General features: G+C 38.6%; 1 protein-coding gene across 1 annotated transcript in view; it reads left to right on the top strand.

The window, feature by feature from the left end:
• The window catches only part of PKP2 (plakophilin 2), a 121,987-nt gene that overhangs the window by 44,804 nt on the left and 54,070 nt on the right, over positions 1–23,113 (top strand). The window contains exons 5-6 of the mRNA XM_006874766.1: positions 3,385–3,592; positions 16,803–16,980. Of these exons, the coding sequence (XP_006874828.1) occupies positions 3,385–3,592; positions 16,803–16,980 (386 nt within the window). The remainder of the gene's footprint in view (positions 1–3,384; positions 3,593–16,802; positions 16,981–23,113) is intronic.

Raw genomic sequence — 23,113 nt, 5'->3', positions numbered from 1 at the left:
AAAGGTTGTTGTAGGAAATCAATCATAAAATGGTACACAATGCCTGTCCTGAAATAATAATTCCAATATATTATTCTGTCATTGAATGGTACTACCACCACCCAAGTAGGTTAACATGCAAACTGTAACAATCTTTGAACCTTCTTTTTTCCATACTTCCCATAGTCACTAAGATTTTAAGTCCTATTTAGGCTATTTCTAGAAGTATTCTGAATGAGCCCACATTTTTTTGTTCCCTATTCAGTGCTACTTACTAGTCTAGTCCCTTTACTTTCAGCTCCATTCATTGATCTCTCTACCACCATTCTTATCTAATCTCAACCCATATTATCCTCACAACACCTAGAAAAATCTTCCCAATAGCTGCCTATGTTGCCTGCAAGATAAATGACAGGTCCCATCATTCATTCTACAAGGTCCTCCTTGAGAGAGTCACCCTGTTTCCTCTGGCTTCCAACCTCATTACCTACCTAGAAACTGTCAGATAAAATCTTATTATATCAATATTCACTCATTGCTAGAAATTTGAGGAATTAAGAAGTAAAAGAAAAAAGAGTTCCCATGATTCTACCATTCATTGTTCATCATTTTGGTTTCCACTACAAAAAATTTAATACAGCATTTATATACTTGTAATCAAACTGAATATATTTGTGGGGATTATTTTGTGTTTAATTTTTAAAAAAGCATATAAAGATAAGATACATGTTTGTTGTTTAAAAATATAAAAATTGGGCCCCATTCATGACTCCTGCTCTCACCATTTCTCCTATTCCCTTAATCTCATTCTCCTCTTTATGTCTGGCTACTTTTATTGTTGTTTTTTTCCAATAACATCACTAGCATTTCATCATACCTGTAATCACTCTATAAAATCCATTTTTAGCTGCATAATATTAATGGTATGAGAAGCTGCTGCTGCTCCGTAAGTAACTCCAGTAGGCCTACCACGTGATTACTAAGCTTCCACAGAATGAATCCTCATTTGACTGAGTAGACAGTTGACTAGTAAAATACCTGTCAGTTCCAGACACTGCTTTAACTTCACCCATGGGTGCCTCAGCATGTGGATATTAGAAATTTAATTGTGAACCAACCTTCACACCATTGCTAAACATCTGTGGCTTTTTTATTGTTCGTTCCCATAAAGAATGCAATTATTATTTGTGTATGCATTTCAGACTGTCTTCTCAGTATAAGGTATTAGAAGTGATTTTTTTCCTAAGTTGACACATATTGTCTCCTTGAAAGGTTATACTAATTTACAAGAGTAGTTCCCTCTAATGAGAGGAGAAAAAGGAACTGGAGTGACATTTCACAGAGGAGGTGGCATTTGAGCTGGGTCCTGCGGGATGAGGAGGGTTTTGTCAGAGGAGAGGCAGAGTAACAGACTGGGGAAGGAAGCTGGGGTAAAGGAGTGGGGACTCAGAAGAGCCTTAGCCCCAAGAGAGTCAGTCAGTGCCCTGGCATTTGCTTATTTGCTACCAGAAAGCCTCGTCATTTCATTGTTTTATGGCTGGCAGGGAACAGAATCAGAATAGATTCAAAGAGAAAAGTTGAGATTCTAACTTGTAGTTTTGCCCTTTTATATGCTTAGAAAGTATCTCAAATGAAAGAATTTTTGAAGTTCTGAGACATTCTTGTTAGTCTATTCCTTTTTTTCTTTTCCCAGATGGGGTGAAGGGAGGAATCAAAACCCCACAGGATTCAGGACTGGGAAACTCGTCAGAATTCTCCTGCCCCAACTTCTTCCCTGAACTCAAAGGGGCAAGAGCATTTGACTTTGGTCTTAATGGACCAAAAATCCATTAGTCAACTCATCACTGACTAAAAGCAATGAGGAGAATGCTGTCAATGTGTTGCATTTAACATAACAGATACCCATTTGCTTGAAAACAAATAATAACTGAAGTCTGCTTTCTTCTAAACTTGAGTTAAATGCTAGACCCTAGGGAGTCAAATTATACAGTAAGCAGAGTGGTAGCAGGATTTAGGCATTTCTCTGATCAATGGATTTAGCTACATCTCCTGTTTCAATGCTGGAGTGAGTGCTGAAAGCCAAGAGGATAAAGGTGACTGGGAAAGGGAACCAACTAGGGAAAGGTGATGAATAGAAGCACTGCCATCCATGCTCCCTGCTCAAAGTGGGAGAGTCGTTCCCAGTCCAACTCTCCTTGTGACCATCACAGTAAGGAATGCGATGTGATGTGCCGAGTAAGCCATCTCACATCATATTTGAAGAAGGCAACTTGTAAATTATAAATTCAGTAATAAAATATTTCTCAAGCTGTCAGAATACCTCAGGACAAATAAAGTTTCCTTTTAGTACCTGATGTGTATAGATACTGCTTCTGTGAATTCTTTTTGCTGGCATTTATGAAATTTGTAGAGTGAGTTTGGCAATCTTAAAACTTCACCAATTTATAGTAATTGAGGATGTTGGTGAAACCAGTGAGTTAAAGGCTGTTTTATAATAAATTGTGCTTTTTTGCTTATAAGGAAGTATGTTAATTGCTGTGTAGGGTTGGTTCTGACTCATAGCAACCCTATATAGGATTTCCAAGGAGCTGGCTGGTGAGTTTGAACCACTGAGCTTGTGGCTAGCAGTCCAGTGCCTATTCTATAGCACTGTGCCAGAACTTCATAAGGAAGTGTGCTGTTGTTATTGTTGTTAAGTGCAATCAAGTCAATTCCAACTCATAGGAAACTTGTGTAGGGTTTCTGGGGTTATAAATAATTGCAGGTGCAAAAACTATAATTGTTTTTTAATGAAATAAAAGTATTGTGTAATTTCATTGGAGGGAACTTAAAAAATTCATGTGAAAACTCTATTATTTTTTAATTCAATTTCCCACAAACTTTTTAAGCTGCCTCTAACATGTTTTTAAATATTGTAAGCAGTTGGCCTTGCGTCTAGAGTTAGCTTGCATCCCTACTAGGGTTGGCATGGTAAATGAGTTTTTATTTCTACTGTTAATGATGATGATTTTCATTTATTTTATACTGACTTTTAAATTTTAGGCTGAGAAAAACACACATAATTTGTTATTCTTCCATAAGACTTTCCTGATGTCCCAGTTCTCTTTGCTCTTACTGTGCTCAAGACCTTTTTCCACTGTTTGCCACTTAAGTTTCTCTTCTAATCTTCATAGGTTTCAGCCTTGCCATCCCAAAATGATTGTTAACTCTTTGATGGCAGATGCTCTGTTACAGCAGGGATAAGATTTACAATGTGAGGCTCAGGTTGAGCCACACATAGAACTGTTGTTTGGTTGGGTTTATAATCTACATCAATGAACTTCATCTGTTCATATTCTACTGAATAGCTTGATGTCACATTAAAATTGATAAAGATGTGCTATGTGCATCTGCTTCCTTCCCCAGGTTAATCAACTCCATGGCATACCCAAACTTCTGCAACTCCTCAAAATTCAAAATGAAGATGTTCAGAGAGCTGTGTGTGGAGCCTTAAGAAACTTGGTATTTGAAGACAATGACAACAAGGTGGAGGTAGCTGAACTAAATGGGGTGCCTCGTCTGCTCCAGGTGCTGAAGCAAACCAGAGACTTGGAGACTAAAAAGCAAATAACAGGTAGTGTTTACTAAACTCTAGCCGGATGTATTATGTCATCTGTTTTTCTTAAGTTGCCTGGAACAAATGATTGATAAGCTCACTGTTATCCAAGAGATGGCTTTAAAGGTACATTGTTCCCTGCTAGCTTATTCCTGAGGTGCCAGCCGAGTTTTAATTCCTTTCGTCAGAAGGCTAAGAGTCTGAGGTTTAGCTTGATATTTTAAATTAGAAACTCTATACACGTTTGATTGTCTTTAAAACAACTCCTTAACAAACCTCTTTCTGTGAAAAGTCTGCATACATTTCTGAAAGGCAACTTTGTAGTTTGAGAATGTGTGGAGTCTCAGTATTGTACCAGGTATACAGTGCATTCTGAAGAAAACCAAGAACTACACCCAGTTATTTTTATTATTTACTCAACAGTCAGCTTGCTGATCTATGCTAGGGGAGTAAAATGGAGAGTGCAATAGTTTCTTAATGTAGAGGATTCATTTCATCAAATTAATTAAAATACCAGAAATTCTTTTTCTCAATCTTCTCATTACTTGTTGTTGTTGTTACGTGCCATCTAGTCAGTTCTGACTCATAGAGACCCTGTACAGGGTTTCCGAGGCTGCAAATCTTTATGGGAGCAGAAAGCCTCATCTTTCTCCTGCGGAACAGCTGGTAGTTTCGAACTGCTGACCTTGAGGTTCACAGCCCGATTCGTAACCACTACGCTACCAGAGCTCCTTTCTCATTACTTAGACTACTACTAGTAAGGACTCTGTGGCTCACCTCTTCCTGCCTCTCCTTTCCCCACCAAAAAAACAAAAAGGAGACTGACAGAAAAGAGAGGGTGGGATACAATTTTCAGTTCTCTGCTTCATATTTCTATACAGATAACTGATCTGAACAAATAAATACGTCTTTTTCTGCCCAATAGTTTGTTGTTGTTGTTAAGTGCCATCGAGTCGGTTCTGACACACAGCAACCCTGTATAGGGTTTCCAAGGAATGCCTGGTGGGTTTGAACCACCGACCTTGTGGTTAGCAGTCCAGTGCTTATCCTATAGTGCCACACCAAGACTCTCATTCACACACACACACACACACGTTATTGTTGTTAAGTACATTCAAGTCAGTTCTGACTCACAGTGACCCTATATAAGGGTTTCCAAGGAGCATCTAGTGAGTTTGAACTGCCAGCCTTTGCATTTCAAACCAACTCTGTGGTCCAGTGCTTATCATGCAGCACCACACCAGGAGATAGATAGATGATGGATAGATAGATAGATAGATAGATAGATGGATGATACATACATACATACATAGATAGATAGATAGATAGATAGATAGATAGATAGATAGATAGATAGATAGAGTCAGTCCTGACTGATAGCAACCCTGTATAGAGTTTCCGAGGCAGTAAATCTTTATGGGAGTAGAAAGTTTCATCTTTCTTCCATGGAGCATCTGGCAGATTTGAACTTCTGTCCTTGCAGTTAGCAGTCCAACATGTATCCACTATGCTACAGGGCTCCCTGGTATGTATGTGCGTATCTTTGCATATATATACACACACGCACACATATATATATATACATATGTGTATATATGTGCATATGTATATATACATATGTTTATATGTGTGTGTATGTATAAATATATATTTATGAATCATAAGAGAGTTTATGAATGAGGTATGTTCATTCTGAACCTGAAAAGACAGATGTCGTTAAACCAGTGTTTCAAAGGAGAATCAGAGTTATTCCCAGCAAAGTGAACATCACTAGCAAGGCAAAGAGGTGGGAAAAAAGCTGCTGATCATTTAGAGGACACTTTGATAAGAGTGGGGATCAAGTTGCATGGTAGATAGAAACCTGGGAGGGTATGTGTGTGTTGTGTTTCAGAGAAATAATTCACAGAATCGCACTTCTTCTTTATTTTGCTTAGGAAATTAAGATCTGAGAGCATTCTGTAACATTGATGTCATATAAACCATCCAGAGCATCTTCAAATAATCCATGGAGCTGATAAATGGAAGCTAATTGTGTGATTCTCAGGATTTCTAGTACAAGGCAAACATCCCTACCAGAGGGTGTATATTACACATTAAGTGTATTCAGTTAACACTCGAACATTTGATGCAAATCCTTCCAAATTATTTCTTTTAGCTCTATTGATAGAAAACTGCTAAATAAGTGCTTTCTGGACTCCAGAAATAAAATGTTGGCCTAACACGCACATTTTTGTCTTTTAGAAATACAAAATACGGAACCATACAAGTATCTGGGAATCTTGTTTCTTTCTTAGACATGAATGCCTATTATGTACTCATCACAAAATTACAACTTTACATTTTCATCCCTGTTCCTCCTAACAGCTACATAAGGCATTGAAGCATGTTGACTAACTACATATGAGGCTTTCTGGTCCTGGAAAGCTGTATAGCCTCAGAAACCCTATACAGGATCGCTTTGAGTCAGAACTGGCTCGATGGCCCCTAACAACAACAACAACAACAATACAACAATATGATCGGTGTGAGCTTCAAAGAGGTTAAGTGAATTACTGAAGTTAAAGAACGAAGGCCAGATTTTAACCTAGCTTTATCTGGATGTTTTGTTGTAGCATAGAGGCTCCCTCCTTTGGGGGCTGGTGACTCTGTTTTACACTTCTTTGGAAAAAGGCTCTCCTTCAAGACTGTGGAATCAAAGAGCTCTGCTCCCTTGTTCCCCTTTGACTCCTGCTCTCTCCTGACATCGCATTGGCTCACACTCTCTTCATCTCTGCTCCACTTCTGCTGTAACCTCTTAACTAGTCTCTGTGTGGAGCTGTAGGATCAGCACTGGCCGGCGAACCACAAAGTTAGCAGTTCAAACCCACCCGCTGCTCCTTGGAAACTCTGTAAAGGGTCACTGTGAATCAGAACCCATTCGACGACACTTAATAGCAATGGTTCAGTGTTGTCTGTTCCAAATCTGCCCAGCGCTCTGCTTGTAGTGACTGATTTCTTTATAAAATAAAATAACTGCCTCTTTATGCTCCTTATTAACTGAAGATGCAGTCCACCCAACGATTTCATAAAGTGACACTGCCAATTTTTGTCAACAGAATCTGCGTTCACACTCCTGCAGCCTAGGTTGTGACATCCTAAAGCACCTCCTGATCTGTTTTCTGTGCATCTGTCTCTGTTGCTAGCCTCTTCTGTCCCTGGACTACCTGGTGAACCCTTTCATCCTTCATAAAAATACCCATTGGCATCAAGTTGATTCCAACTCTTAGGGAGCCTATAGGACAGAATAGAACTGCTATTACACTTTCCAAGGCTATAATCTTCACAGAGCAGACTGCCGCATCTTTCTCCCATGGACCAGATAATTGGGTTTCAACTGCTGACCTTACAGTTAGCAGCCAAGTGCTTAACCACTGAGCTCCTTCATTCTTTGGTTGTTGTTGTTGTTGTTAAGTACCTTCAAGTTGGTTCCGGGCCAAAGTAACCCTGTGTAGGGTTTCCGAGGAACAGCTGGTGAGCTTCAACAGCTGACCTTGTGGTTCAAACTGACTTTGCAGTCCAGAGCATTAACCCACAGCGCCACACCAGGACTCATTCTTCAGTTGTTGACTTAAATTTCACTTTTCCTGAAATATTTTCAAATATCATCATTTCATATTTTACTGCCAGCCCCTTGCCCTTAGCCAAGTTTTCAAAGAGACAGCTGTTGTCATCACATAAATTTCTGAACAGCTTTGGATTTCTGGCCTAAAATAATAAAGAGCCTTGTGATCTTGAGATATCTAGAATAAACATAGATAAGAGACTTAGGTGTGTTTTAAAATAGCATCTGAATTTTTCTGACCAAGATATAAAAAGTGAACTATCCTTTTTTCTATGTTTTAAGAAGTTCAGCATCAGAGCTGTCTTCACTGAAAAAGATTCTAAGCGCGCTGACCTTTCTGGCATTTTTAGTAACAGCCTAGGAAGGAAGCTCTTCACTTTTCTAATGAAAGACTTCCAGATCAAAGACTTCACTCTCTCCACTGAGATTGGCCGCCTTCTTTACCAGATATCATGATGGTATGTTTTTAATTAAAATGAGAACATCACATCCTCATCTCAGGAGGGAGAAGGCTATGCTTGTGTTAAAACAGACAAGTCATAATAAGACCAAAGTAGACCATTCTTGGCCTCTTAGGTCTTGTGCATAAAACCAAGTTAGAGGACCATTGTCAGTGGAGTTTGTTTAAAATAAATATTGAAGTCTGCATATTTATAGAAGTATTTAATTTAATGGGATTGCTGTTTTCAGAAAATAGCAAAATAATTTTGTTACATAATACTACTTTTACATCTTCCTTGAATCATTTTGTATTATGTAATTCTACACTTACATTGTACAGGCCAAGTACCCTGAGATTTTATATAACTTGGGTTAACTGACCTTTGCAATAATCTATTATTCCAGACGAAGTTAATATAAATTAGGTTAAAAATGAGTTACTTTGTTACTAGGTGCCATCAAGTCAGTTCTGACTCATAGCAACACCATGCACAAGAAAATGAAAACATACCCAGTTCTGCTCCATCCTCTCAATTGTTATGTTTGAGCCTACTGATGCTGGCACTGTGTCAGTCCATCTTGTTGGGGGTCTTCCTCTTTCTTGTTGACGCTCCACTTTACCAAATTTGATGATTTTCTCTGGACAATTTGTCTAAAGAATGAAAGACAAAGCCTCACCATCCTACTTTCTAAGGAGTGTTCTGACTGTTCTTATTCCAAGACAAATATATTTATTCTTGCAGTCCATAATATTTTCAATATTCTTTGCCAACACCATAATTCAAATTGCATCGATTCTTCTGTGGTCTTCCTTATTCAGTGTCCAACTTTCACGTGCATATGAGGTGATTAAAAATACCATGACCTGGGTCTGGTGCACCTTAGTCCTCAAAATTTTATCTTTGGTCTTGAACGCTTTAAAGAGGTCTTGTGCAACAGATTTGCCTAATGCAATATGTCATTTCTTTCTTTAATTTTTTATTGTGAATTGAGTGAAAGTCTATAGCACAGATCCATCAGTCCCACATTAATAAATCATACACTTTGTGTCACTACAATGTTGCAATCCATTTCATGTACTATCAGTTAATAACGTTTACCTCTACTGGCTTTTTTTGCCCCTCCCCTTTCCCCCCACCTACCCTGAAACCGTCATAGGATGTTTCATTTACCAAGAAAATCTTTTCTTAACTTTTTACAACAGTTGTTGTTGTTGTCAGGTGCCATCGAGTCGGAACTGACTCATAGCGACCCCATGCACAGCAGAACGAAACAATGTCTGATCCTGGGCTAACCTCACTACCGCTGCCACACTTGAGTCCATCAATGCTGCCACCTGGGCAATCCATCTCGTTGCAGGAAGGGGGGGGAGTCTTCTTCTTTTTCTCTGACCCTTCGTCTTACCTAGCAACAGTTGTTGTTGTTGTTGTTTGCCATCGAGTCGGTTCCGACCCATAGCGACCCTGTACAGGGTTTCCGAGGGTGTAGTCTTATGTAATATCTGTCCTTTTGTGATTGACAAATTTCATTTAGTATAATGTCCTGCAAGGTAATCCGTGCCGTGAAATGTTGTGCAGATTTTTAGTTATTCATCAGTGTTGTGTAATACTCCACTGTATGTATGTACCAAAGTTGATTATCAGTTCTACTGATAGGTACTTAGGCTGTCTCCTTCTTCTTGTGTTGCGAATAGTGCTACAATGAACACAGCAGGCATACATTCCATTGTGTCACCGCTCTGTTTCTTGGGGATATACACCAAGTAGAGGTATTGCTGTATTGTACAGTATATCTGTTTGCACCCTTGCCAACATTCATTGTTTTTGGTTTTTTAGAACTTTGCTATTAATGCTGGTATGGGATGGTATCTCATTATTGTTTTGATTTGCGTGTCCCTGGTGTGGCGCTGTAGTAGGATAAACTCTGTAGTAGGATAATCGTATGGTAGTAGGATAAACTCTAGACTGCAAGGTCGGTTTGAACTGCAAGTTTCAGTGGTTCACATGCACCAGCCTGTCCCCAGAAGCCTATACAGGATCGCCATGAGTTGGAATCAACTTAATGACACTTAACAGCAACAATAATAGCGAATAATCATGAGCATTTCTTCATATGCTTGTTGGCTGCCTGAATATCTTCCTTCGTGAAGTGTCTGTTCATGACCTCTGCCCATTTTTTACTTGCATTATTTGTTGTCATCTTGTTGAGGCATTGAAGTATTCTATAAATTTTGGAGAGTAGTCTTTGGTCTGATATGTTGTTGCCAAACACTTTTTACCAGACTGTGGATTCACTTTTTACTCTTTGGTGAAATCTTTTCATGTCTTATTTTTAGGAGGTCCCAGTCATCTATTTTGTCTTCTGTTTGTGTGTTATCAGTTATGTTAGTGTATTTATGCCATGTATCAGGAATCCTAATTTTGTCCTTATTTTTTAATTGGTTGTCTGTGTAGTTCTGTGTTTTACATTTAGGTCTTTAATCCACCTTGAATTTGTTTTTATCTGTGGTGTGAGATGTGGGTCTTGTTTCATTTTTCTGCAAATGAGTTTACAATTTTGCCAGCATCATTCATTGTAGAAACTATCTCTTCCCCATTTAATGCATTTTGACCCATTGACGAAGATCAGTTGCCTGTAGGTGGATGAATTTGCTTCAACCCAGTAAGGTTCTCAATTCTGTTCCATTGATCATGTGCCTTTCACTGTCCAATACCAGGCTGTTTAGACTACTGTGACTGTGTAGTAGGTTTTGAGATCTCTCACTTTGTTCTTCTTTTTAATAGTGCTTTGCTTTTCTGGGGTCTCTTTCCTTTCCATATAAAGGTAGTGATTAATTTTTCCATTTCTTTAAAGAATGATGTTGGAATGTATAATGAGATAGCATTATATCTATAGATTGCTTTCAGTAGTTTTGACATTTTTACAATGTTAAGTCTTATTATTCAAGAGCAGGGTATATGCCTCCATTTCTGCACGTCTTATTGTAGTTTTTTATAGTAGTGTTTTATAATTTTCTTTGTATAGGTCTTTTGTTTCTCTAGTTAGATTTATTCCCAAGTATTTTATCTTTTGAGTGGCAGTTGTAAATGGTATTGTTTTCCTGATTTCCTTTTCAGGGCTCTCTTTAGTAGTGAAAAAGAATTCAACTGATTTTTGTGTATTGATCTTGTTTCTTGCTACTTTACTATATCTATCAATGAATTCTAATAATTTTCTTGTGGAGTCTTTGGGATTTTCTAAGTATAGAATCATATCATCTGCAAATAGAGTTTTACTTCTTCTTTTCAATTTGGAATACCTTTAATTTCCCTTTCTTTCTTTATGTTGTTGTTGTTAAGTACCGTGGAGTCAGTTCCGACTCATAGTGACCATGCACAGGGCTTCTGAGGCTGTAAATCTTTACAGAAGCAGAAAGCCTCATCTTTTTCCCACGAACAGCTGGTAGTTTCAGACTGCTGATCCTGAGGTTAGCAGTCCGATTTGTAACCACTATGCTACCAGAGCTCTGGCTAAAACTTCCAGCACAGTATGAATAGGAGTGGTAATAAAGGGCATCCTTGTCTGGTTCCTGTTCTCAAAGGAAATGGTTTCAGTTTCTCACTGTTGAGAGTGATGTAAGCTGTTGGTTTTGTTCGGTGGTGGTGGTGATGTGCCGGTTTCGACTCACAGTGACCCTGTACAAGGTTCCTGAGGCATTACGGGAGCAGAAAGCCTCATCTTTCTCCCAAACTGCTGACCTTAACATTTGCAGCCTGATATATAACCACTACGCTACCAGAGCTCCTTGGTTTTGTTTATATGCCCTTAATTATGTTGAAAAATGTATATTCTATTCCTACTTTGTTGAATGTTGGATTTTGTCAGCATTTTATTTCTTGAATATTGCCTCCATGAGTGCTGATTATGGACCCAAGGAAAATGAAGTCTTTGACAACTTCAGTCTTTTCTCCATTTTATCATGACGGTATTTATTGGTCCAGTTGTTAGGATTTCTTTGCATTAAGGTACAATCTATACTGAAGACTATTGACTTTGACTTTCATCAGTATTTCATGTTCACTTCACTTTCAGAAAGCAAGGTTGTGTCATCTGCATATCACAAGCTGTTAATGAGTCTTCCTTCAACTTGTATGCCATGTTCTTCTTCATATAATCCAGCTTCTAAATTCATTTGCTCAGCATACAGATTGAATTAGTATGGTGAAAGGCTACAACCCTTACTCACATCTTTCCTGATTTTAAACCATTCAGTGTCCCCTTGTTCTCGTCAAAAAAACTGCCTCTATGTATAGGTTTCTCATAAGCACATCAAAGTGTTCTGGAATATCCATTCTTCACAACATTATGCATAGTTTGTTATTATCCACACAGTGGAATGCCTTTGCCTAGTCAATAAAACACAAGTAAACATCATTCTAGTGCTGTCTGCTTTTAGCCAAGATTCATGTGACGTCAGCAGTTCTGTGTTCCATGTCCTTGTTCCATGTCCTCTTCTGAATCCTTGAATTTCTAGCAACTCTCTGTTGATGTGGAGCAACTCTTTTTAATAATCTTAAGCAAAATTTTTACTTTCATGAGATATTATTTGATGATTTTCACGTTCTGTTAAATCATCTTTCTTTGGAATGGGTACAAATATGGCTATCTTTCCATCAGTTAGCTGTCTTCCAAATTTCTTTACATACACAATTGAGTGCCTCTAGCACTGCATCAGTTTGTTGAAACATTTCAATTTGTAGTCCATCAAGTCTTAGAGTCTTGTTTTTATGCCAACGCATTCAATTATTTTAGACTTCTTTCTTTGATACCATCAGATATTGATCATATGCTATCTCTTGCAATAGTTGAATATCAACCAATTCTTTTTGGTAAAGCGACTCTGTGTATTCCTTCCAACTTACTTGGATGCGTCCTGCATACTTCAATATTTTGTCCATAGTATTCTTCAATATTGCAACTTAAGGCTTGAACTTTTTCTTAAGTTCTTTGAGCTTGAGGAATTCGGAGCATGCTGCTTCCATTTTGGTTTTCTAGAGCCAGGTCTTTACACATTTCATTACAGTACTTGACTTCGTCTTCTTGAGCTGCCCTTTGAAGTTTTCTGTTCATCTCTTTACTTCCTTATTCCTTCCAGTTGCTCTTGGTTCTCTGCACACAACAAGTTTCAGAGTCTCTTCTGACATCCATTTTGGTCTTGTCTTTCTTTCCCATCTTTTTAATAACCTTTGGCTTTCTTCATGTATATTGTTGTTATTAAGTGCCATTGAATTGGTTCTGATTCACAGCAACCCTGTATAGCATTTCTGAGGAGCAGCTGGTAGGCTTAAACCATCAACCTTGTGGTTAGAAGTCCAGTGCTTATCCTGTAGCACCATACCAGGACTCCATTTCCTATATATATTAATCCCTAGTATTCTTTGAGAGTCATAGTGTGGTGATGTGGGTTAATGTACAGGATTGCAGAGTCATTTTGAACCACCAGTTTGGTGGATCAAGCTTACCAGCTGCTCATCGTAAACCCTATACAGGGTCATTATGGATCAGCATTGACTCAACGGCACTTAACAACAACAACAATATCCTTTGGGTATTGTGTTTAGCAGTTTTTCTACTGGCATTTCATCTTTTAGTAGTGCATAAGAATTCTGTGTGGTCCTGGTATGCTGCTGTGGGTTACTGTGCTGGACTGCAATGTCAGTTTGAACTGCAAGGTTGGCAGTTCAAGCTCACCAGCTGCTCCTCAGAAACCCTCTCAGGGTCGCTATGGGTCAGAATTAACTTTATGGCACTTAACAACAACAAGAATTCTATGTATTAAGGATATTAGCCCTCTGTCATATTGTTATACAAGAAAACTCTCATGGGAAAATGGAATTAAAAGACAGTGGAACTTTTCCACAAATTTTCTGGATCCTCCTCATAATATATTGCCAGTATGCAATTAATCAGAGTCCTGTGAGGCATTGTAGGATTAGCACAGAACAGGACTGCTAACTGCAAGGTCGGCATTCCAAACCCATCAGCCACTCCTTGGAAACCCTGTACAGGGTCCGCTGTGAGTGAGAATTGACTCGACAGCATATAACAACAACAATGCAATTAATTGTTTCCTTTTTTATGATTTTATTTTTATTGTTTTTTATAATATGCACAGCAGAATAGACACCATATCAGCAAATTTGTATATGTACAGCTCAGTGACACTGGTTACATTCTTGGAGTTTTGCAGTCATTCTCACTCTCCTTTTCTGAGTTGTTCCTTCTCCAGTAAATAAACTCATTGCCCCATAAATTTCCTAACCTTTGGAGTTCCTTTTGTTAATTTAATCCCAGTTTGATCTTCAAAGAGCACAATTCTTAAGACAGATATTCTTTACTCTTGCTACAGTTGTTACTCTTACTGTGGTTTGGTTTAAATACAATTTCAGGGGATCCTGTTGGTTTAAGATTGAAAGATTATCTCAAGGCAATAGTTTCATGACTTTTCATGAGAATTGGAAGTTCTGTTCTGTATTTTCCCCCTTTTGATCAGAATTCTTCTATAGAATCTTTCATCAAAATGTTCAGGTAATTGGCCCTTTACTTATTGTGTATGTATGTTTATATATAAATATATATAACCCCGATTCCCTGTTGAACATGTTACATCTTTCCCACCTTCAGCTCAAACAGAATTTTGACATCTATAACATTTCTATACAATATCTTACATCATTGTTGTTGTTAAGTGTCATTGAGTATGTTCCAACTTATAGAGTCCCTGTATCAGGTTTCCAAAGAGCAGCTAGTGGGTTTGAACTACCAACCTTATGGTTAGCAGTCCAGTGTTTATCATAAGCCCCACACCTGGACACCGTATCCTACATTCGATACTCAAAAATTATACCAAAACTCCCCAAAATATATGCTTACTGCAGAAATAACGTAGCATGCCAAGCTATAAAAGACATTGACTACTGAAAGAAAATTCCAGTCCCTTTGTTCAAATTAATCCTCTCTGGCTTTTAATTTAAGGTATATTTTCCTTTGAGTACCCTGTGTGGTCCTTTTTAAAAGGAGGAAATGTTATTATGCTTCACAGTTTTAAGCCTCTGGCAAGCAGAGACTGTTAATTTGTTTGCTTATTTAGAAGTAGTCAGGGAGCTTTTTTTTTCGTTTTTCTTTTTTTTTCTCTCTCTCTCTCTTTTCTTTTTAACTTTCTTTTGTAGCATGGTAACAAAACTTCACCTCAGACCTGCATTTAAATAGTTTTCAACCACCTTCAGTGTTTTACTGTCTCACTCCCTTCCAGTGCCTTTTATGATAAAGTGGGAGGAATGAAGTCATTGTGTTGCAACCCTGTGGCTGAACACTGCTTATATCTAACTCCAGTTGCTAGTTCGATCAGGAACAGACCTACCCATAAGCCAAAATTTAGTCCTCATAAGACGCTAGACCTGGTGTCATTGTAGCTAATGGAAGCTATATGTAGGCTGCAATGGAAATTCGGTTACTGCTCAGAAATTAGTTAATTGGGCTATTTAAGCACAAAAGAACTCATTAGGCCTTGAGTGTCATAACTGGGCCAAATACAAGTATGGTTGAATAATTACCAAGCTTTAACTAAGCATATAGACTGTTATTTCAATCATTAGAATCAGGGGAGATGATTTCACCACACAACTCAGCCAAGACTGCCATATTTCTGAAGACTGTCTCACTGCCACCTTCTTTTTTTAATAGAATGCTTATATACCTCACTCAGACAGGCAGTACATTTAAGGAGTAGAAATTATTAACTGGGGGCATCGGAGCCAGAGAGGGAAGAGTTCTCCTTTCTTTTTATTCCCTTTTATCCTGGATAGTAGTGATTTAGAGTAACTTATTCCGACATGAGGACACCTGGTGCGGCTCTGTGGGTTAATGCACTAGGCTAAAAAGTCCATTTGAACCACAAGGTTGGTAGTTCAAGCTCACCAGCTACTCCTTGGAAATGCTATACAGGGTTGCTCTGGGTTAGAACTGACTTGATGGCACCTAACAACAATAACATTTGTACATGAAAGATGACAAAGCAATTTTACACTTGCTGGAAGTCACTGGATTAGCAAGCAATAGGTGTAGCCAGCCCTTCCACTGAATCAAAAATATTTGAGCACTAAATTCCAAATTTGCAAAAAAAAAAATCCTGAAACATATATGTTACTTTGTGTTGTTTTGTTTCTTAGTTCAGTACCCACTCTCTATTTCACAAATATCATGGAAAGCACAATATACTATTCATTAGTTGGCTTATATAGCCTTAATGTGGGGTATTTGAGAGGAAAGGGAAAATTAAATTAGTAAATGTGGTACTGATCTTAAGAATGTGTAGACAATGCAAGTTGAAAGATGGAGAAGATATTCTTGTCTCTTCTTGAATAATAAATTAAAGGAGAAGAAAGAAATGAGCCAGTCTAGGTTCCGGGGAGACATAGCTTTATCATTGGGTAGGAGTCAATAAGCATTCACTGGGGATGTTGCTCAGCCTGCTGTTGACAGGCATAGGAAAAGCATTCTGTAGACACTTCCTGCTATTAATAGGTTGCAAAATGTCAGGAGAAAGTTACAGATAGTGAGGAGCAGGAGACGGGGGAGTTATTTTTTCCATGGAGCCCTGGTGTGGCACTGTGGGTTGATGCACTAGACTGCAAGGTCGGTGGTTCCAGCTCACAAGCTGCTCCACAGAGACACTATACAGGGTCTCTATGAGATGGAGTCATTTCAACACTTAACAACAACAACAACAATTTAAAAGAAAAATGATTTATGACTCTTAAAATGTTAATGGATCATTATGATCAAATCAAACCTCCCTGTTGGTGAGCTCAGAATTCACTGTCCTAGTGAGGTCAGCTTATGGCAGGATCTTTTAGGAGAAACAGCAATGTTTAAGTATTTATGGTTTTCATTCACATTCCTGATTAACTCAAACTGCCATAGTTTTTTGTCAAAAGCTAGAAACACTTTTTAAAGTTATCCCTATGGGTCATCTAACATTGCCATCTAATACACTCTCAGCGTGTTTAGTTCCGTGGAAAAACAGCTCTCTCCCTGCTTCTTTTTTTAGTGAGTCATAGTCCTGGAGGTATTGGATTTAACTGATCTTTTCAACAAGCATTTCAGCTCTACCCTACTCTGGTTGATGGTAGCTCTTTACTTCTGTAGGTTTGCTGTGGAATCTGTCTTCTAATGACAAACTCAAGAACCTCATGATAACAGAAGCCTTACTTACCCTAACTGAGAATATCATCATTCCCTTTTCCGGGTGGCCAGAAGGAGACTACCCCAAAGCAAATGGTTTGCTCGATTTTGATATATTCTACAACGTCACAGGATGCCTAAGGTAACACTATTTTACAATTATTCCTTTCCTTTTCTCTATGCAAAAATAGTGTATCCACTTCTATATAATGCTCTATACCATTACCTAGCAATGCTATAAGAATTATAAAGATCATTCTAAATACAGGAAACACATGCTGTGAAAAAGATCAAGTATCTACAGCAGATTGGTTTCTAGCCATATCTGTTTCCAGAAGCTACCAATGTGAGTTCATAAAAGATAGGATGTCAGCTTCAGTAGAAGTACCAGAGATTTGGTGTGAATTGTATTCCCTCAACACTTGCCTTTTCCCTAGTTCACAGTGTTGATGATAGCAGGTTTCATGCTGGGTTTTTAGTTCCTAAAAATCTAATGTCATAGCTAAAAAATAATAATATTTTTATTATTTTCATCTGTTGTTTTAAATAGTTATAAGGCTAAAGGGAGGCCTGAGTGGTACACATGGTTAAATCTTTTAGTACTAACCAAAAGATGGGAGGCTTGATTGCACCCAGAAGTACCTCAAAAGACACAGCAATCTGCTTCCTAAAGGTTAAAGCCAAAAAAACCTTAAATCCACTGTCATCGAGTCGATTGTGACTCATAGTGGCCCTGTATAGGGTTTCTGAGATTGTAAATCTTTATGGGAGCTTCATCTTTCTTCCATGGAGCAGTTGGTGGGTTTGAACTGCTGCTGCTACTGCTACTGTTTCTCTGTGCCCTCAAGTCGGTTTCCAAGGCTGTAAATCTTTACAAGAGCAGAAACCTTCATCTTTCTCCTGCAGAGTGGCTGGTGGATTACAACTGCTGACGTTGCAGTTAGCAGTCCAGTGTGTAAGTCACTAAATAAAGCTTACAACTTTGAAAACCCTGTGGAGCACAGTTCTACTCTGCAACATAAGTCATCCACAAATCAGAATAATAAGGTAATAAGGCAAAGAGTCTAAAAGGACAGAATATTTTGCCATATAACAACTACAAAAGAACTAAGTTTGGTCAGTTTTTCTGAACATCAGGATGAGAAAATGACTATATTTTCTCCTCTGGGGTTGATCTCTGCTCTGATACTAGTTAACCCAAGAAGAAGGTAGAAACACATGCAGGAAAGAGAAAAAAACAACAACACTAACCTTACTTATCTAGGATTATGTGTCTCAAACTTTCTTATATTTGAAAATAATCATTATCCTTTTAGGGCCAAAGCTTAAAAGAAATCAGATAGGAGCCATCACCAAACTGGCAGCCCAAAAGAATTCAGGATGTAGTCTGACTTTCATTCCTTTATCTAGTTACATACTTCATTGTCTAAGGGAATCTGTGTTTAAGTAGTAACTAATGAAATTTAATACAGTAAGATGCTAAATTTAGCTTCACAATTAAGCATACTATACCAAAAAACAAACAAACAAACCTAACCTACTACCATTGGTGATTCCAACTTAGAGCAAAGGCATAGGAGAGAACTACATCAGAGTGTTTACAGGACTGTACATCTGTGTGGAAGCGGACTGTGATGTCTTTCTCCCACAGAGCATCTGGTGGGAATGAACTCCCAACCTTTTGTTTGCCAGTCAAGCATTTAGCCACTGCACCACTAGTGCTTCTTAAACGCATAATAATGACTGTGCAAAGCTTTATATTAGTAACTGAGAGTTTGACAAAGATAAAATCTTTGTAGTCTAAAAAGGTTGTGCACATTCAGTAAAATATGGCCCAAATGAAATGTGTTAGACGACTGGTTCTCAAAGTGTGGCCCAAAAACCTGTAGCATCAGTTCACCTGGGACTTGTTAGAATTATCAGCCACTTCCCCAGATCCAGGAGTCCTGGTGTGGCGCTGTGGGTTAATGCGCCAGACTGAAAAGCCATTTGAACTGCAAGGTTGGTGGTTGAAGCTCCCCAGCTGCTCCTCGAAAACCCTACACAGGGTCACTATGGGTCGGAACCGACTCGACGGCACTTCACAACAACAACAACCCCAGATTCATGGCACATAACCACCACCACCACCACCCCAGATCACTGAGTTAGAAACTCCCAGGCTGAGGCCCAGTAATCATGTTTTAACAAGCCCTCCAGGTGATTCTGATGCAAGCTGACATTTGAGAACCACTGAGTCTGATACAAGTAAAGAGCTGCTAGAATTCCAATAGCCAGAAACTCTAAGGTTGAAGAACCAAATTTTTGAAAGAGGTGCCTTCAGTCACACTTCAGTCCATCTTCTGTACCATTCACTGGAACCAGGGCTTCAAACCAGTTCATTCCAGTTCATCCCCTACTGAGAATTTAAATTTCCACCTCGATATACTAAATCAGATCTACATTTTAGCAAAATCCACAGATGATTGTTAATGTATACTTAAGATCTTATTGAAAATGTAGATTCTGATTCAGAATATCTAGGTAGAAATGGCAAATTTTAAGCAGGAGGTCGAACTAGAATGAGCCAGTTTGAAGCCCTGACTGGAACTGTCTTTCTAATGCACTTTTGTTATATCACTTGCTCAAAAACACTTTGTCTTAAAATTTCTTGTGGCTCCCAGTGTTTTACTATGTAAAACAAAGTTCTTAACATGGCATATATATCAATCAGGACTGTTTTAATTAGTTGAAAATAATAGAACTATAACTCAAATTCACTTACGCCAAGTAAGAATTCATTTGCTCATGTGGCTGAGAAGAAATTTATGGTTACATTTGAAAACAAGAACGTGTACCAGGAGCCATGGCCTTAAAGATGAACAGGACTTCAACATGCCTGGAACTGTGTATTTATCACATTTCTGCATGTTGGACAGAAAGTAACCTAATCACAGGTAGCCCTTGCTTAGCCATACAACAGAAAAGAGTATACTTCTTTCTCCAACTGACTGTGTTGACCCCAGTGAAGGTTTCTCCTTGAATGAGTTTTAGAAGGGTGTCCATCACTTGCACCACTGTTGCCTAGACTAGGCAGGCCTGGATCAGATGCCTGCTCCCTGGTAAGGATGGAGAGATCTGTTACCAGAACAAGAAGGACCAGAATGCTTGCTCAGCAAACAAAACAAAGAATGGTAGGCACTTTGGTCCTTTACAGCATATCCAGCCTTTCCCAGTCTGTCTACCACCTTTCTTACAATCTTATTTACCATTTTTTCTAACAGTCTTACTTCATACCAACCAAAGTACTTTTTCTTAAATGTCCTAGGTACTTTCATGTAATCAAAGTTTATTTAATTTTATTTGCCTGGTAAAACATTTTCTGTTATCTGCCTGTTGAATAAGGGAGTACAGTGGCTCTGTAGGATAACCACTGGACTGTGAACCACAAGGTCTGTGGTTCTAGCCCACCAGCTGCTCCACAAAGGAAAGATGAGGCTTTCTGCTCCTGTCAAGTTTATATCCTCAGAAATGCTATAACAGGGTCACTATGAATTGGAACTGCTTCCATGACACTTAACAACAATAAGCTTACTTAATCTCCTAATTATTTAACACCAAAGATAAAATTCATCCTTTCTGTGAAAAGCTTGTAACCTCCCCAGGCAAAACTCATTGCTTGGTTTTGTTGGTTCTAACAGGAATGTCTAGGTAAATCACCTGTGTTATAGCTTTCATCCCATTACTGGTTTCTGCTTAGTTGCTTATATGTCTTTTAATTCTACTTGATTGGGAACTCCTTAAAAACTAAGTATATCCCTTTTACTATCTTTAATCCCTAATACCTAGCAAGGTTTTTGGCAAGAGTATAAGGTTTGTAGACGAAAATGTAGGCTAAGATTAGATTGCAGTGGCCTTGACAATCTTGTAAAGGAGTTATCTTGGGGATTTTGTTTTTTTCTTTCTTTCTTTAAGCTGGTTAACTAGTATATGGTAGATAAAAATATTTTAAGTTCTATGTAAAGAATAATTTCAGTAACACAGAAAAAGTATATTGAAAAGATGAAAACCTAAAAAGCAAAGTGTCTCCCTTTCTGAACAAGGAGAAAAAAAGCTGAAAGCCGTTATCTGGTTGGCACACTTTGTCTAGAATATGCTGTTGTTGTTGTTGTTGTCAAGTGCTGCCAAGTCAGTTCCGACTCAGCCATCTGATAGAGAATTTCTGAGGAGTGGCTGATGGATTTGAATCGCTGACCTGGGTTTAGCAATCCCAGTCTAGTGCTTATCCTACAGAGCCATAGCAGGAGTCCTCAGAACATGTAGCTGAATATACTTCCATCAGAATGACATCATTTTAAGCCTTGTTTGTAAAGTCAATTCAAACCACATTGTTTGTAAAGTTAATTCAAACCACAGACTTGAAAACTACTCTCAAAAGCAAAAATCTGGGAAATAGAATGTCTTAGTGTATGCCTACTAAAATATTTGTTCCGGTTTTATCTATATACCTATAAGAATGTTGTTGTATGATGTTGAATAGACGCTAACTTATAGCAACCCTATAGAACAAATATACAGAGTTGCTATGAGTCAGAACCAACTTCAGGGCCCTTAGCAACAACATAGGACAAATAGGACTGCCACATACCGTTTTCTAAGGAGCTCTGGTAGTGTAGTGGTTACGTTACGAATCAGGCTGCAAACCTTAAGGTCAGCAGTTCGAAACTACCAGCTGCTCCGCAGGAGAAAGATGAGGTTTTCTGCTCCCATAAATATTTGCAGTCCCGGAAACCCTGTACAGGGTTGCTATCGGTCGGAACTGACTTGATGGCACTTAAAAACAACCTACAGTTTTCTAGGCTGTTGTCTTTGTAAGAGCACAGTGCCAGGTCTTTTCCCTGCAGAGTGGCTGGCAGGTTCAAATTGTTGACCTTTAAGTTAGCGGCCAAATGCTTGAACATTGCACCACCAAGACTTCTTAAGAAAAGACCATTACAGAACCTGAAATCAAATAGTATTGTTTTCATGATAACAGAAGGATCTACTAAATGACTGCTTATTTATGACTCCAGTTTACTCTAAAAAGATTTTAACACACTTGTTGGTTGATTAATTCTAAGAGTGAATCTTAGCTGCATAAAAAGGTCATATAGATTAGCAAAGAAATCAAATCTAAAAACTCCACTGGGTTCAAAGCCAACAATGAACTCTGAGTTGGCAACATAAGTTGTAATTTTTGGCATGGTAGTTTGTGTTGCTAAATGCCATCACTCTACTTCTGGAGAACAGCTTCTGTATGCACCAGTAATGTTCACTCTTTACTAACATGACATTGAGATCAGATCTAGAAGCACCTCCCCTAGCCTGCCTATAGCAGTGGTGCTGAGTGAAGCTGCTCACAGGCACAGTGTGTACTTTGTTCATGAACTTGTGGCAAGGACTAGCTCTCTGCCCTGCTGGAACTGCTACCGTGAGATTGTATTCATACAGGGGGAGCCCTTCAGAGTTATCCTTTTAAAAAAACAACACTTTCAGGTACACTATATGTCAGATAGAGTCCTAGTGTGGTGCTGTGGGTTAATGCGCCAGACTGCAAAGCTGTTTGAACTGCAAGGTCGGCAGTTCAAGCTCACCAGCTGCTCCTCGGAAACCCTATACAGGTTCACTATGTGTCGGAATTGTCTTGACGGCACTTAACAACAATAATATGTCAGATGGAGTCCTTCCACAGCACTGTAGGATAAGCACTGAACTGCAAGGTCAGTGGTTCAAACTCACTGGCTGCTCCTGAGAAAACCTATAAAGGGTTGCTGCAAGTCAGAACCAATTTGATGGCACTTAATAGCAACATAGTGTAGTGGTTACGAATCAGGCTATGAACCTTAAGGTCAGCAGTTTGAAACTACTAGCTGTTCCACAGCAGAAAGATGAGGCTTTCTGCTCCCGTAAAGATTTACAGCCTGGAAACCCTGTACAGGGTCATTAGGAGTCAGACCAACTCCACAGCACATAACAACAACAACAATAGCAACATATGTTAGATATCAGATCATTTATCCATAATATTAGCATCTACTTACAGCAACATTTACCATGGGCCTTGATTGTTGCAGTAGTTGCCTTTGGCATTACTTTCATGTAGTAGACTACATTCATTCACTAAAGAGTGATATGAATTTTTCAATTGTTATTGTTAGATGTCATTGAGTCTGTTCTGACTCATTGCATCCTTATGCACAATAGAACGAAACATTGCCAATTCCTGTGCCATCCTCACAATCTTTGTTAAACTTGAG

Source organism: Chrysochloris asiatica, unplaced genomic scaffold (genome assembly GCF_000296735.1).
Source record: "Chrysochloris asiatica unplaced genomic scaffold, ChrAsi1.0 scaffold00299, whole genome shotgun sequence".
NCBI lineage: Eukaryota > Metazoa > Chordata > Mammalia > Afrosoricida > Chrysochloridae > Chrysochloris > Chrysochloris asiatica.
The sequence above is the reverse complement of the archived record's forward strand: the minus strand, read 5'-3'. Positions and strand labels throughout refer to the sequence as shown.